At 56.5% G+C, this 15,566-nt stretch overlaps 1 protein-coding gene across 18 annotated transcripts in view; it reads left to right on the forward strand.

The window, feature by feature from the left end:
• SH2B2 (SH2B adaptor protein 2) overlaps nucleotides 1-15,566 on the forward strand; it is a 38,142-nt gene that overhangs the window by 5,542 nt on the left and 17,034 nt on the right. For 9 of the 18 annotated variants that reach the window (XM_015134545.3, XM_077996502.1, XM_028845623.2 and 6 more), the window contains exon 2: nucleotides 10,400-11,169. The exons of 1 other annotated variant lie outside the window; for it this stretch is intronic. In XM_015134545.3, coding sequence (XP_014990031.3) covers nucleotides 10,400-11,169 — 770 coding nt within the window. Of the gene's footprint in view, nucleotides 1-3,791; nucleotides 5,048-8,502; nucleotides 8,896-9,875; nucleotides 11,170-15,566 lie in introns of those variants that run through there. 8 more of the 18 variants (XM_077996503.1, XM_077996504.1, XM_077996510.1 and 5 more) reach the window with 4 other exon arrangements.

A 15,566-nucleotide genomic window follows, 5' to 3' on the forward strand; every position in this document is an offset into this window, starting at 1 on the left:
GACCCTCCCACCTGGCGTCTGACACACAGTGGGAGCTCACCATGGTGTGGTGGCCAGTGCATTGAGGGTAGTCACCTCCCTCCCCAGAATCCCATTTCTTCATCTCTACAATGGAGAAACAACTCTTTCTTCCAGGGAAGATGTGAGGGGAGAAGGGTTTTAACAGGGGCATGGCCCACTGAAATGTGGGTTCTAGAATGCTGACCTTGGCCGCACTGGAGCCTGGGTTTATGTGTTGGGACAGTGGGTACCTCTGCAACCGTCTGCCGTGAGCAGTTAGAGAAAAAGGGAATGAACAGAGCTGTGATTTTTAAACTAATAGCTTTTTTAATCTTCATGACAGCCTCTTAAGGTTGGCACTGCTGTCACCTCCATCTTAACAGATGGGGAAACTGAGGCTCCAGAGTCCAAGGGGTCCTGCTGGGCAGCAGGGCAGCTGGGATTCAAACCCAGACAATCTGGCTCCGGATCTCAGACTTTTAACACTGTCCCAGCACATCAAGTGACCAGAGGTGGTCATAGGGAGATGCCCAGGCAGTGGGGCTCCCTTTGCTGGGGAGCAACTGTCAAATGCAACTGTGGGAACCCCTGGGACTGAGGGTCTGCAGGCCCCGGCGCCAGCAGGGCTTGTCAAGCTTGGGATGTCTGCAAAAACCGGGGGGCTCAGCAGAAGGGCTCCCACCCTCCCATGGCGGTGGCAAAGGCTGAGCGTGCCATGAGAGGCCTGGGGTTGTCCTGGGTGCAGAGCTGTTGTAATAGCTGCCTCCAAGCGATGCTGCTCAGGGTGGGCCTTGGACTAGAAAGTTATCTGCACGGAAGAGCAGCTAGGGAAACTAATGCTCAGAACAGCCAAGACCACTTAGTACCTACTCACCCATACAGAGGCATACAAGTCCCAAGGGCTCTGAATCCACACCTGGCCCCATCACCAGCCAGAAGGCCCCCACCCACCCATCATGCAGTGAGGTCATAGCAAGTTCAAGGGTGTTAAGACCAGAAACCATGCCTACTTTACCTTCTGCCAGGGTGGTGGAGTGAACGCAGGTATTCTGGGAGGGGAAGGTTGGGGAATTCCAGCCACATCTGGCGGAATTCCGGCACATCTGGCCCTGGTTCAGAGCCTACCTTGTGGGATGCGGTCTCTGGGGAGGCGAGGAGTAAAATGGGCTTGAAAACCAACGCCCACGTATTCAGCGGTGAAACAGACTGAGCTGTGTGCTCTGTTCCTGAATCTGCAGGGAAGAGAGACATTCATACCTAGTCAGCGGGTGGGAGTCACTCCAGGCCAGAGGGATGGCCTGCCCAAAGAGTGTCTGTGTCCTGCCCAGGGAGGGCTGCAGAGAGGAGGCTGGAGGGGTGGAAGGGACTGCCCTGCTGAGGCCAGGAGGGCGCTCGAGGAGCAGCAGGATTGAAAGCCTCTGTTGTCCAGAGCAAGGCTGAGTGGGCCAGGCCCGTGCTGCTAAGGTCCTGAGGACCCCTAAGGGTAGTGGACATGAGAAGGCATGGCTGGGCAGCTTTTCTGAGGATGGTGGAGGTGAGCAGAGTGAGGGGTGCACTGGCTCACAGTCCCAGCAGTTTGGGAAACTGAGGCGGGCAGATCACCTGAAGTCGGAAGTTCGAGACCAGCCTGGCCAACATGATGAAACCCTGTCTCTACTAAAAATACAAAAATTAGCCGGGCTTGATGGGTTGCACCTGTAGTCCCAGCTACTCAGGAAGCTGAGGCAGGAGAATCGCTTGAACCCAGGAGGCGGAGGTTGCAGTGAGCCAAGATCACGCCATTGCACTCCAGCCTGGGCAACAGAGCGAGACTCGGTCTCAAAAAAAAAAAAAAAATTACCTGGCCATGGCGTCATGTGCCTGTAATCCCAGCTACTTGGGAGGCTGAGGCAGGAGAATTGCTTGGCCCCAGGAGTTCGAGGCTGCAGTGAGCTATGATTGCGCCACTTCTCCCCAGCCTGGGCCACAGAATGAGACTTTGTCTCAAAAAACAAAACAAAACAAAGCCTGTTTCCCCATCGTGAATGGTTCATTGGGGGATGGGTGGCACTGCCCACCCCAGGATGTAGGAGAGGACCCTTAGTTCTGACCCTCTCCCCCTTCATGCACTTGATTCTCTGACTGCCGCTCTGAGGACGGAGCTAAGTGAGGGTGCAGGAGGAAGGGGGATCTCTTGCCAGTGGGGCGCAGCTTTTGGGGGTGCTGCATAGCTAGTTTGACCTGTGGGACCACTGACCATCCCTCCTCTTCCTGGGCCTCCTGGCCTCCTGTGGCTGGGATGGTGCTGGGGAGGGGGTGGGGGCGCCAGCTGGACGTGGGCGGGGCTCCTGCCTCTCCCCGCCCCCAGGGCCACCGCCCACTGCGCCGCGCATCGATTGGTCGCGGGCCCATTAGCGGGGGCGGTGAGTCCGACTCATCAATATTTTAAGAAATGACCCGGCCTTGGGGTCTGGAACTGCTGAGCGGGCGGGGGCTGAAGACCGGCCTTTTTTTTTGTCCTCCAATTGTCAGCGCTATTTTTACCGCCGGAAAGCTGCCGCCCCTCCCCCATGCCGCCTGGACTGACTGTCTAGCTGAGCTGGGGGCTGGGGTCTCTTGTCTGGGTTGCTGGTGTTGGGGTTAGGAGAGACTGTGGCTTGGAAAGGCGATGAGCAGGGACTCCATTAGTCTTCCCCTGCCCTCCTCCCTCCATCCTCCCCACCAAAAACCCCTCTGAAGCCCCCATCCCATCCGAGATGGTAACGAAAAACATTTTTTCAGGAGAAGGCAGACAGCCCAACTGAGCCTAGAAAAACCGGAGGTGGGGGGGTGTAATGGATTGGGGGAGGGTGGTCTACCCGCCCAATGCTCCCAGGAGGGCCAGCACCGTAGGGGGTCGTGGGTGGGCTTCCTTTGTCTCCAACGCCAGTCCTCAGAGAAGCAGCCTGGGAGGGGGAGAGGCAGCCCCCTACTTGTCCCTGGTCCCAATGGAATGACAGCCCAGTCTTCGATGTCCAAGGCCATCACTTCTGCATCAGAATCAGGAGCCCATAGAGGCCACACACAGCTCCAGCAGCCCCATGTTACTGATAGGGAAGCAGAGGCATCGAGAGACACAGAACCTGGCCCAGGATAGAGTCCAAATCTCCCAGAACCCAGTCCAGCACTGCCCGGCGCCAACTCAACTGGTCTGTTCTGACACCCTGGGACCATAGGAGGAGAGCTGACCACCGAGAGAGTTAGAGACCACAGGGTCTTGGAGATCAGAGAGGCAGAGCAGTATAGGGAAGGTTTCCTGGGAGAAGAGAAGGTTTTGTTTTGGTTCGGTTTTTTGAGACAGGGTCTCACTCTGTTGCCCAGGCTGGAGTGCAGTGGTACAATCTCGGCTCACTGCAGCCTCAACTTACTGGTTTAAAGCAAACCTCCTGCCTCAGTCCCCCAAGTACCTGGGACTACAGGCGTGCGCCACCACGCCTGGCTAATTTTTGTATGTTTAGTAGAGACGGGGTTTCACCATGTTGCCCAGGCTGCTCTTCAACCCCTGAGCTCAAGTGATCTACCCGCCTTGGCCTCCCAAAGTGCTAGGATTGCAGGCGTGAGCCACCGCACCCGGCCAGAAGAGAGGGTTTTGCACGATCTAAAGGCAGGGGAGATGTTGAATAGTCGGAAGAGCAAAGTCCCTAGAGAGGGCTTGAAACACCAACCTTGGCAACACCCGGAGGCTGGGGGAGCTCCCGCCCTGCCCATGACTGCACATGGGTTACAACATTGCAGACACCACCTCCTGTCCCATCTTGCCACCGAGTGGTCAGAAAGTGAGGAGAGTGGGCTCGGAGGTTGGGAGTGTGGTCAGTGTCACTCACTCGGAGAGCCCCCGCGGGGTCACACCTTGAGCCCAGGTCAGCCAAGCTCCCTACACATGGTCTCCTCCCCAGTTCTGGTCCCAAAGGTGGGTGGGGACAGCACACTCCTGACCCTGCCACAGCCAGGCCCCCTTCCCTGTGGCTTGCAGCCTCCCCTCTGCAGAGAACCATGTCGGGGCCTCCCTCTCTCCATCTGAAGCCAGGTGGGAGCCTCCCTGCTGGCACTGCTGTTTGGAGACTTATACCTCTAGCTGCTCAACCTGCTTCATCTGTGTATCCAGGGCTGGTCCTACTGAGGACTGCTGTGCCCAGCATCAGGCCTACAGGCTCCTGGCTGGCTTGCGGGGTTAGGTAGGGGAGGTCAGGGCAGTCCCAGCCTCCCAGGCCAGTCCATGCCTAGGACCTGGCCACACCTGCCATGTCCTTGGAAGATTCCTCTCTAAGTTCCACTCCCACTCCAGTAAGGGCTACCTGAGACGCACCTGCGAGAGCCTCCCCCAGGGTCCTGTCCCACATCTCCGTGCCTTCTCCCTACCAAGAGTTCCTCCAGCCAGCAGGACGAGCTGGGGGCAACAGGGATTGATGTCTGAGGACTCGGCACTGGGGCTGACTTCCTGCCTGCCCCCATGTGGGGGCATAATCATGTCACTCAGGGACCCCACACCTACCCTTCCTAGGCTGCCAAGTCACTGGCTCTGAGCCCCCGGGGGGTCCTAATGGTACCGGGAGAGAGGTGGCCACCGTCAGGGGCACTAGCATACTGGATAAATGGTTGGGCTTGGAGCTCAGGGACAGGGTTTCATGGGTGCAGCTGTGGCCCCACCCGCACCCCAGGAAATGCCACCCCTGCAGGTCAAGGCCTGGGCCTGGGCTCATCACCTTCCCTGGAGACCATGGTGGTGGTGGTGGTGGTGGTGGTGGTGGCAGGTGTGTTCCCATCTCCACCCCTCAGGGAAGAAGCAAGTTCCAGGAGCCTGGACTATGACTCAGGTCTCCCTTTTGCCCTGCGCACTTTCTGTGTCAGATGGGGAGACAGTCATGAGGACAGACACTTGGAGTACCCTACAACTGGCACCATGCAAGACAGACAGGAGGAGACCGTGGGAGCTCAGAGGAGACACTTGTGCTGGCCTGGGTTGGGGAGAAAGGAGAGGTGTCAGGGAAGGCTTCCTGGAAGAAGTGGCTTCTGGATTAATTATTGAAGGGTGAGTAGGAGTTAGGGGAAGAAAGGAGGGGGCAGGGGAAAGGTCAGGCATGAGCAAAGCTCGTGGGGGCCTCAGTCCCCATCCTCCCCCCACCTTCATGAACTCTAAACAGCACCACCACTACCCAACCGCCAATATCCTGATAAGCCCTGCCCCCAACTCATTGTTCAGGCCCCCAGCACCCTCTTTATTTTATTTGCACTCATGAAGCCCAACGCAATAACCACCTCTTGAAGGAAACCTTCCAAACTCCCCACTCCCCTCCCCAGTACCAAGGCAGGAGTCTCCTAGGAGACCACTGGTTTGGAAACCCGTCCTTGAAGCTAAGCAGGCTCAACCGGGAGCCCTGTTCTGTCCCTGGGGCTGTCCCGTGGTTATTGACTGCAGATTGATGGCGAGGTTGCCCCAAGGAGAGAGGGAATTCCCACGGTGCCCTATGGCCCAGAGGCCTCACAGATGATCTCACAGAAGTGGGGCAGCTATTTTTACCTGGCATTTAATTACAGGGTTTGGATCCCAGAGGAGAGATGAGATGGTGATCCCAGGAGCTGCGAGGGAGGGGCATTCCGGGAACTGTGGGGATCTTGGGAGGACAGGCGAGGGCATGAACCTATAACTCAGTTCCTCGGAAGGGTGGGCGCTTGTCCCCCAATACTGGGCTGGCTCCTCAGACAGGGACTCCCCAGGGCACTACATCACCCCACTTCATCACTATTGGGAATTTTCCCCCTGGCTTGGATGGGGGCTGTATGCACACAGCAGGTTGGACCTGCGCCCCCAGGGGCGATGGCAAGGCCCCCAGGTGATGGGCTGGGTCCAAGCCACACAGTTTAGCCATCCAGAGCTGTGAAGGACAGAGGGGCCTGGGAATAAGAGGATGAAGCTGGGGTGAGGAGACCACTGGGATTCCTGGATTGGGGCATCTTCAAAATCAGATTTGAATGGGAATTCTGGGGGAAACCAGATTCCAGAACATGGGAATGTAAGTAGAAGCGTGCAAGCCATTGTGATGGAAAGAAGCAGGGTCTTCAATGTCAGTTCAAAAACTTGGTCCCTTTAGCCAGGCATGGCAGCTCTTGCCTGTAGTCTGAGCTACTCGGAAGGCTGAGGTGGGAGGATCACTTGAGCCCAGGAGTTGGAGGCTGCAGTGAACTATGATCTTGCCACTGCACTCCAGCCTGGGAGACACTGCGAGACTCTGTCTCAAAAAAAAAAAAAAAAAAAAAAAAAAACAAAAAAAAAAAAACCTTGGTTCTTATCCACAGCTTTGCTTTCAGATGCCCATGGTCAACAGAGGTCTGAAAATATTAAATAGAAAATCCCGGAAGTAAACATACAAATAAAAATGTAAATTGCAGGCCATTCTTAGTAGCAGGATGAAATCTCAAGCCATCCCGCTGTTCTGCCTGGGATGTGAATTATCCCTTTGTCCGGCATATCCGCGCTTTGGATATGACCCGCTCACCACTTAGGAGCTATCTGGGTTATTAGATCCAAAAAAACGTAGTGGGCCAGGTGCAAGTGGCTCATGCCTGTAATTTCGGCACTTTGGGAGGCCAAGGCCAGAGGATTGCTTGAACCCAGGAGTTCAAGACCAGCCTCATCAGTAGAGTGAGATCCCGTCTCTAAACACACACACATACACACACACACAAATACAGTGTACAGAGGTTCAGTATTAGCCAGTTTCAAGCATCTGCTAGGGGTGTTGGGACATACACCCCTTGGACAAGAGGGAACTACCATATTTGATCCACAGTAGGAGGAGACCCCTCAAGTCCTGGAGTCACTGCAGACCTGGGCAAGCACCCTGGACCTGTCTTGTCACTAACAAGCTGTTTGTCGTCAGGCCCCATGTGAGGGCTTAGGCGGTGACAGCTGTGACATGCCTGGTGCGCCGAATACATTCATTTGTTCATTCTGGTCAGTGTTTCCCAAGCGCCTGCCATATGCCCAGCACTGAGGACACAGCCGCTTCTAGGTCTGGCAAAATCCCTGCCTTGTGAAACTGGCATTCTCGGGGGAAGGGGGTGGAGGGGAACACACGACCAAGCAACTAAATCTATGCCATGTCAGCCAGCAGTAAGGATAATGGTGAAAATAGGCAGAGTGCATGGAATGCATCAGAGGGAGTATTGTCATGAGAGGGATTTGTCATTCTCAAGAGTGGTCAGGGAAGGCTATCGGCCAAGCCTATGGTTGCGCAGAAACCCAAAGGAGGTGAGGGAATGTGGAGGTAAGAGCACTCCAGGCATGTGCAAAGGTCCTGAGGTAGGAATTTGGCTGCTATGGTTCTGGGAGGGCGAGGAGGCAGGTGCAGCCAGGGAAGAGTGGCAGGAGGTATGTCCAGAAGGATAAACGGAGGCAGATTATGTCAGGCCCTAGGGGCTGTGGATAGGGCCTCGGGCTTTGGCTTTTACTCTGTTTTGTTGTTTTTGTTTGTTTGTTTGTTTGTTTTGAGACGGAGTCTGGCTGTGTCGCCCAGGCTGGAGCGCAGTGGCGTGATCTCCACTCACTGCAAGCTCCGCCTCCCGGGTTCACGCCATTCTCCTGCCTCAGCCTCCGGTGTAGCTGGGACTAGAGGCGCCCGCCACCGCGCCCGGCTAATTTTTGTATTTTTAGTAGAGACGGAGTTTCACCATGTTAGCCAGGATGGCCTCGATCACCTGACCTCGTGATCCACCCGTCTCCGCCTCCCAAAGTGCTGGGATTACAGGCCTGAGCCACTGCGCCCGGCCTCGGCTTTTACTCTGACTGTAGTAGGAACCACTGCAGGATTTTGTGCAGAGGAGGGACTTGATCTGTCTTGTGTTTTGGTTTTGGGTTTTTGTTTTTGTTTTGTTTTGTTTTTGAGTCAGAGTCTCTATCACCAGCTGGAGTGCAGTGTCACGATCATAGCTCACTCCAGCCTCCAACTCCTGGGCTCAAGCGATTCTCCCACCTCAGTCTCCTTAGTATCTAGAACTGTAGGCATGCCGCCACATCCAGATTGGGTTTTGTTGTTCTTGTTTTTGAGACAGAGTCTTGCTCTGTTGCCCAGGCTGAAGTACAGTGGTGCCATCACCGCTCACTGTAGCCTCAACCTCCCAGGCTAAGGTAATCCTCCCGAGTAGCTAGGACTACAGGCATGCCACCACATTCAGATCAACTTTTTTTTTTTTTTTTGAGACGGAGTCTGGCTCTGTCGCCCAGGCTGGAGTGCAGTGGCTGGATCTCAGCTCACTGCAAGCTCCGCCTCCCGGGTTTGCGCCATTCTCCTGCCTCAGCCTCCCGAGTAGCTGGGACTACAGGCGCCCGCCACCTCGCCCGGCTAGTTTTTTGTATTTTTTAGTAGAGACGGGGTTTCACCGTGTTAGCCAGGATGGTCTCGATCTCCTGACCTCGTGATCCGCCCATCTCGGCCTCCCAAAGTGCTGGGATTACAGGCTTGAGCCACCGCGCCCGGCCAGATCAACTTTTTTTTGTTTATTTTTTTGAGACAGGGTCTCGCTCTGTCCCCAGGCTGGAGTACAGTGGCACCATCACAACTCATGGTGGCCTCAACCTCCCAGACTCAGGTGATTCTCCTGAGTAGCTGGGATTACAGGTGTGCGCCACCATGCCCAGCTAATTTTTTGTATGTTTTTTGTAAAGATAGGGTTTTGCCATGTTGCCCAGGCTAGTCTTGAGCTCCTGAGCTCAAGTAGTCTGCTCACCTCGGCCTCCCAAAGTGCTGGAATTACAGGCCAGTGTGTAAGCCAATGTGCCTGGCCAAGACAATTGTTTTGTTATTACGTTTTCTTTTTTTCTTCTTCTTTTTTTTTTTTTTTTTAGACGGAGTCTTGCTCCGTTGCCCAGGCTGGAGTGCGGTGGCACGATCTCGGCTCACTGCAAGCTCCGCCTCCCAGGTTCATGCCATTCTCCTGCTTCAGCCTCCCGAGTAGCTGAGACTACAGGCGCCCGCAACCACACCTGGCTAACTTTTTGTATTTTCTGTAGAGACGGGGTTTCACCGTGTTAGCCAGGATGGTCTTGATCTCCTGACCTCGGGATCCGCCCGCCTCGGCCTCCCAAAGTGCTGGGATTACAGGCATGAGCCACCGCGCCCGGCCTTTTTTCTTTTTTTTTCTTTTTTTTTTGAGATAGAATCTGGCTCTGTCACCTAGACTGGAGAGCAGTGGTGGGATCTCAGCTCACTGCAACCTCCGCCTCCTGGGTTCAAGCAATTCTTGTGCCTCAACCTCTCAGGCAGCTGGGACTACAGGCATGCGCCACCACACCCAGCTAATTTTTGTATTTTTAGTAGAGACGAGGTTTCATCCTGTTGGCCAGAATGGTCTCAATCTCTTGACCTCGTGATCCACCTGCCTTGGCCTCCCAAAGTGCTGGGATTACAGGCATGCGCCACCACACACAGGAGTCTTGAGTTTTGGAAATGACTGGGCTCCTGGGAGGAGAACAGACTTTAGAGGAAGTGAGATCAGGATCCTGGAGACCAGGAAGCAGCTGCTGGAATGCTGCATGCAGGAAAAATAGTTATGTGAATCCCAGGACAGCAGCCTGGACCGGGAGGAAGGAGCTGAGTCCTAGGTATATTTCAAAGGTCCAGCCAGCAGGATTCCATGTGACTTCTTCGTTTCTACCCGGCTTTGGGGGACCTCAGAAGAGGTCATCCCAGCCTCTTCTGCTAGCCCCAGGAATGACCCCGAGGTTCCCTGAGACTACTGTTTGGGGAGAGAATGAATGCAGGGCTGCCCCTTCTGCAGACACCACCTCCTGCTTCCCCAGTTGTCTTTCTCTTTTTTTTTTTTTTTTGCAGTCTCACTCTGTCGCCTAGGCGGGAGTGCAGTGGCGCAATCTCGGCTCACTGCAACTTCTGCTTCATGGTTTCAAGTGATTTTCCTGCCTCAGCCTCCGGAGTGGCTAGGACTACAGGCCTGTGCGACCACGCCCGGCTAATTTTTGTATTTTTACTACAGCCTCCGCCTCTTGGGCTCAAGCAATCTCCTGCCTCAGCCTTTCGATGGCTGGGGTTACAGCGTGCACCACCACACCCGGCTAGCCGGCTAATATTTGTATTTTTAGTAGAGACGGGGTTTCACCATGTTGGCCAGGCTGTTCTCGATGATCCGCCCACCTCGGCCTCCCAAAGTGCTGGGATTACAGGCGTGAGCCACCGCCCCCTGCCCCAGTTGTCTTTCTGTTACACGCATCCATGCTGCTTGGAAGGGCTGCCTGCTGTAATCCCACAACACACACGTGTGCGTGTACACACATACAGCCCCAGAGAGTCCTAGGGGAGCTGGAAGGAGGGGACAGGTGGGCACACTGGTCACAGGCCTGAAAGTAACTGCGCGCTCTTCTCACCCGCAGCCGCAGGTGGCTGCAATGGGACGGAAGCCATGAATGGTGCCGCCCCCGGCCCCGCCACAGCCGCCCCGGTCCCGGTCCCGGTCCCGGTCCCGGACTGGCGGCAGTTCTGCGAGCTGCACGCGCAGGCGGCCGCCGTGGACTTTGCGCACAAGTTCTGCCGCTTCCTGCGGGACAACCCAGCCTACGACACTCCCGACGCTGGCGCCTCCTTCTCCCGCCATTTCGCCGCCAACTTTCTGGACGTCTTCGGGGAGGAGGTGCGCCGCGTGCTGGTGGCCGGACCGACGACTCGGGGCGCGGCCGTGCGCGCGGAGGCCATGGAGCCGGAGCCCGCGGACACCTCTGCACTCAAGGCAGCGCCCTACGGCCACTCGCGGAGCTCGGAGGACGTGTCCACGCATGCTGCCACGAAGGCCCGCGTCCGCAAGGGCTTCTCGCTGCGCAACATGAGCCTGTGCGTGGTGGACGGCGTGCGCGACATGTGGCACCGGCGCTCCTCGCCCGAGCCCGACGCAGGAGCTTCCCCGCGCGCCGCCGAGCCCTCGGCTGAGCCCCGCGACAAGTGGACGCGGCGCCTGAGGCTGTCGCGGACGCTGGCGGCCAAGGTGGAGCTGGTGGACATTCAGCGCGAGGGGGCCCTGCGCTTCATGGTGGCCGACGACGCGGCCGCGGGCTCCGGGGGCTCGGCGCAGTGGCAGAAGTGCCGCCTGCTCCTGCGCAGGGCTGTGGCCGAGGAACGCTTCCGCCTGGAGTTCTTCGTGCCGCCCAAGGTGAGTTACCCCATAACTTCCACCTCCTGGGGGGACCAGAGGGGGCACCTGGGCAGCAGCTGAGGGTGCCAGGGACACTGTCTTTGGGGACCATGTGGTCTAATCTGGATGACAGGGTGGAGTATTTGGTGCCAGGACCCTGGGAGGTGGGCCTGTCATGCCTCTTGGACAAGTCACCCCTTCAACCCTGGTTCTTCCTTTGCCAGGAAGGGCCCTCTGGCTACACCAAAGGGTTCTGGGGCACTGGTTTTTTCTTTTCTTTCTTCTTTTTCTGTGTGTGTGTTTGTGTGTGTGTGTGTGTCCATCTGTCCCTCTGTCGCCCAGGCTGGAGTGCAGTGGTACAATCTCGGCTCACTGCAAACTCTGCCTCCCGGACTCAAGGGATTCTCCTGCCTCAGCCTCCAGAGTAGCTGGGATTTACAGGCACCCGCCACGATGCCCGGCTAATTTTTGTATTTTTAGTAGAGACAGGGTTTTCCCATGTTGGCCAGTCTGGTCTCGAACTCCTGACCTCAAGTGATCTGCTTGCCTCAGCCTCCCAAGGTGTTGGGATTACAGGCCTGAGCCACCATGTCCGGCCTTTCTTTCTTTTTTGTTTCGAGATGGGGCTGTCACCCAGGCTGGAATACAGTGGTGCAATCATGGCTCACTGCAGCCTCCACCTCCCAGGCTCAAGCAGTCCTCTGTTAGCATCCCGCGTAGCTGGGACCACACACACCACCACTCCCAGCTAATATATTTTTTTATTTTTCTTAAAGACAGGATCTATGTTGCTCAACTGGTCTGGAAGTTCTGAGCTCAAGAGATCCTCCCCCACCTTGGCCTCCCAAAGTGCTGGGATTATAAGCATGAGCCACTGTGCCCGGCCCAGGGCACCATTCTTGATGTTGTTCAAGAGACCGGCTACCTGCCCTCCTCTCATGCAGCCCGAGGGTGCCTGGCACCTCCCAGAGCCGAGGCCTGCAGGGATGCGGGCAGGAGTGACCGAGCACATTCACAGAGGGCTCCCTGGGAGGTCTGTGTCTGACTCCATGGGGCTCTACTCTTCCCCAGCTCAGCTGCCAGGCTCCAGCCCAGCGCCTGTCCAGGGGGTCCTTTTCTGGCCAGGGAGATGCCAGGCTTCTTTCTAGCTGTCACCAACATTGTTGCTCACTGGCGTGCACTGACCCTTCCCCTCTTAAGGGCTGGCCGTCAGGTCCTTGGCAGTAGTGTCACATCTTCTCCAAGGTGGCCCCCCTGCTTTGGAGAGTGGGAATAGTGTAACAATAGTGCCCAGCCTCTGAGAGCCCACAGTGTGTCCAGACCCCAGCCTGGTGGGCATCTGTACAGAGATGCTGTCATCATCTAGGTACCCCACCCCGGCAAGGTGAGCACATGGTCCCCAGATTACAGAAGAGAGCGCAGACAGATGTTCAGAGAGGGAGTGTGGCCTGCCCAACGTCACCCAGATGGCAGGTGCCAGAGCTTGGCTAACATGGTGGGGCATGGTGGCACGCACCTGTAGTCCAAGCTACTTGGGAGGCTGAGGCAGGAGCATCGCCTGAACCCAAGAGGCAGAGGTTGCAGTGAGCCAAGACCACACCACTGCCCTCCAAGCTAGGCAACAGAGTGAGACCCTATCTCAAAAAAAACAAAAGAAAACAAAACAACTGGGAGCCGAGCACGGTGGCTCACACCTGTAATCCCAGCCCTTTGGGAGGCCGAGGCAGGCAGATCACCTGAGGTCGGGAGTTCGTGACCAGCCTGACCAACATGGAGAAACCCCATCTCTACTAAAAATATAGGATTACATGCCTGTAATCCCAGCTACTTGGGAGGCTGAGGCAGGAGAGTCACTTGAACCCGGGAGGCGGAGGTTGCAGTGAGCTAAGATCATGCCATTGCACTCCAGCCTGGGCAACAAGAGCGAAACTCTGTCTCAAAAAAAAAAAACCAAAAACTGGTCTAATGATACCCGCCACCCTGGTGGTCCCAAGAATGAAAGGAACGTGGAAGTGGAGGTCCTTGGGCACTGGGAAGTTGGGGCAGGGGGAGGCTTTGCTGGTGCAGCAGCGGACAGCAACCCCGGGGACCACCGGGGGCCCCCACCCACCTCCTGCATCAGGGCCCACTCTGTCCCTGGGTGCTCTCTGAGTCACCCACAGCTTCTTGGCTCTCTCTCCATCTCTCAGTCTGCTGGGGGAATCTGGGTGCCTGGAGGTGCAAGGGTATGGGCTCCCCAAAGCTCAGTGCCCATGAGCGACATGGGCCCTGGAGAAGTGACGTCCTGGGGACACAGCTACTCTCTGAAGAGCTTTTTCCCCAGGTCCTAACACCCCTCCACTTCCCTAGGGCTTTTTTCCTGCCCAGGCCCCTGCCTTTAATTTCCTGGGAGAAATCCTAGACCCTAAGCCCGACTCCACTCCTTGTCAGAAAGGGAGACCGAGGCCCAGTGACGGGTGGGGTGGGGCTTACCCAGGGTCACCCAGAGGGCAGGGACAGAGGCCCAGGGCTCCAGCGCCTTGGGCCTGAGTGACAGTCACAGCTGCCCTTCTGTAAATAGCAGTGTCTGCTGCCGTCGGGGGAGGGGAAGCAGCAGCTGGTGCCCCCCCCACCACCTCCTTAGCCCCGGCAGAGCCCACTAATTTTGCTTTTGGCAGAGGGCAGCGTTCCTGTGGGGTCACTGGGCCCTTCCCCTCCTTTGTGTCATGCCAACGTGGGGGCATTTGTGGGTATTCAGGAGTCGTTCCCGTGGGAGGGCAGCTCCTACCATGTAAAGAGCTTGGTTGAGTTTCCCAAATGTGTCTGGTCCCAGGAGACAGGCTCCCAGGGTGAGTGAGCCCCCGGGATGCCCCGAATGATACCCCCACTGCCTCTGCACCCACCCACGGTCCAGTTCTCTTGCCTCCGAGAGGCCTGGATGCACCCTTGGAGCCATCAGGAGCTCGGGGCCTGCAGGCTCAGGGGCCATTGCCTGCCTGGCACCTTAGATTTCCCTCTCACACAACCTTTGAGGTGCCAGCCCCGGTGAGTCAGGTCTCTGGCTTCCTGCCTCCTCACCCCTGCAGGAAGAGCCTCCTGAACCCCAGGTCCCCTCATTGCCCTATGCCAGGCCAAGCCCTGGGGACCCAAGGAGCAACGAGGCCAGCCCCCTGCCATTAGGGAAGCCACTGGGAAACCTGGTATTTTCAGGATGCTTGCAAATCTTAGTGGGGTCAGTCGGGCGCGGTGACTCACGCCTGTAATCCCAGCACTTTGGGAGGCTGAGGCGGGTGGATCACTTGAGGTCAGGAGTTCGAGACCAGCCTGGCCAACATGGTGAAACCCCGTGTCTACTGAAAATACAAAAATTAGCCAGGCATGGTGGTAGGCACCTGTAGTCCCAGCTACTCGGGAGGCTGAGGCAGGAGAATCCCTTGAACCAGGGAGGTGGAGGTTGTAGTGAGCTGAGATCGTACCACTGCACTTCAGACTAGGTGACAGAGTGAGACTCTGTCTCAAAAAAAAAAAAGAAAAAAGAAAAAAAAAGAAATTTCAGTGGGGTAAGCCCTGGAGGAAAAGCTTGGGCTACCTACGTGTTCAGCAGGTGGCCAGGACCCTAGAACGGGCACTTCTGGAGGATCAAGCTCTCTGAGTAAAGGCCTGGAGTTATAAAACAAGTTGACCATTCAGGCATGTGGGCACAGCGAGTTGTGGCTGGAGCAGGTGGGAGGAAGCTGGACCAGGACAAATGGACCTCAGATTCCAAGCTGGGGAACCACAGCGTCTCTGGCCAGTAGGATCCCTGCTGAAGCTTCCAGTCCAGGCCTCCACTGCAAGCCTCTGTCTGCTCTGTCCCCAGCCCTGCTGGCCAGCATGACGGCCGCACACCAGGGTCAGCCAGCCTCTGTTCCTGCTCCAAGCCCAGCTCTGCCCCTGCTGGACAGGGGCCAGTTCTTCCTGGAATTCCCATCTGCCTGCCCATCAAATGTGTGGCCCTTCCTTTTCCTCCTAAGAAAGTTCCTGTCTCGGAAACCAAGCCCTGCTGGGAATCCCAGACTCAGGCCAGCCCCAGGGGGGGCCTCAGGCTCACGGCAGGGAGCTTTGAGGCAGAGTAAGTGGAGCCAGGCACAGAGTGGCGGTCCCACAGAGCCCTGCCAGCTCACCTTGGATCAACCCTGCCCGCAGCATTGTTGGGAACACTGGTCCCTTTTACTCACTCCAGGAAACAGTAAGCCCCGTTCTGAGTTGGGGGCTCCAGGCCCTGCTCTGGAAGGTCAGGTCTGTAGCAGGAGACCAGCATTTTTTCTTCTTTCTTTTTTTTTTTAAGTGACCAGGTTTTAAGACCATCATTTTTTATTTTTTATTTTTTATTTTTTACTTTATTTTATTTTATTTTTTGAGACAGGGTGTCACTCTGTTGCCCAGGCTGGAGTGCA

Source organism: Macaca mulatta, chromosome 3, assembly GCF_049350105.2.
Source record: "Macaca mulatta isolate MMU2019108-1 chromosome 3, T2T-MMU8v2.0, whole genome shotgun sequence".
NCBI classification, from domain to species: Eukaryota; Metazoa; Chordata; class Mammalia; order Primates; family Cercopithecidae; genus Macaca; species Macaca mulatta.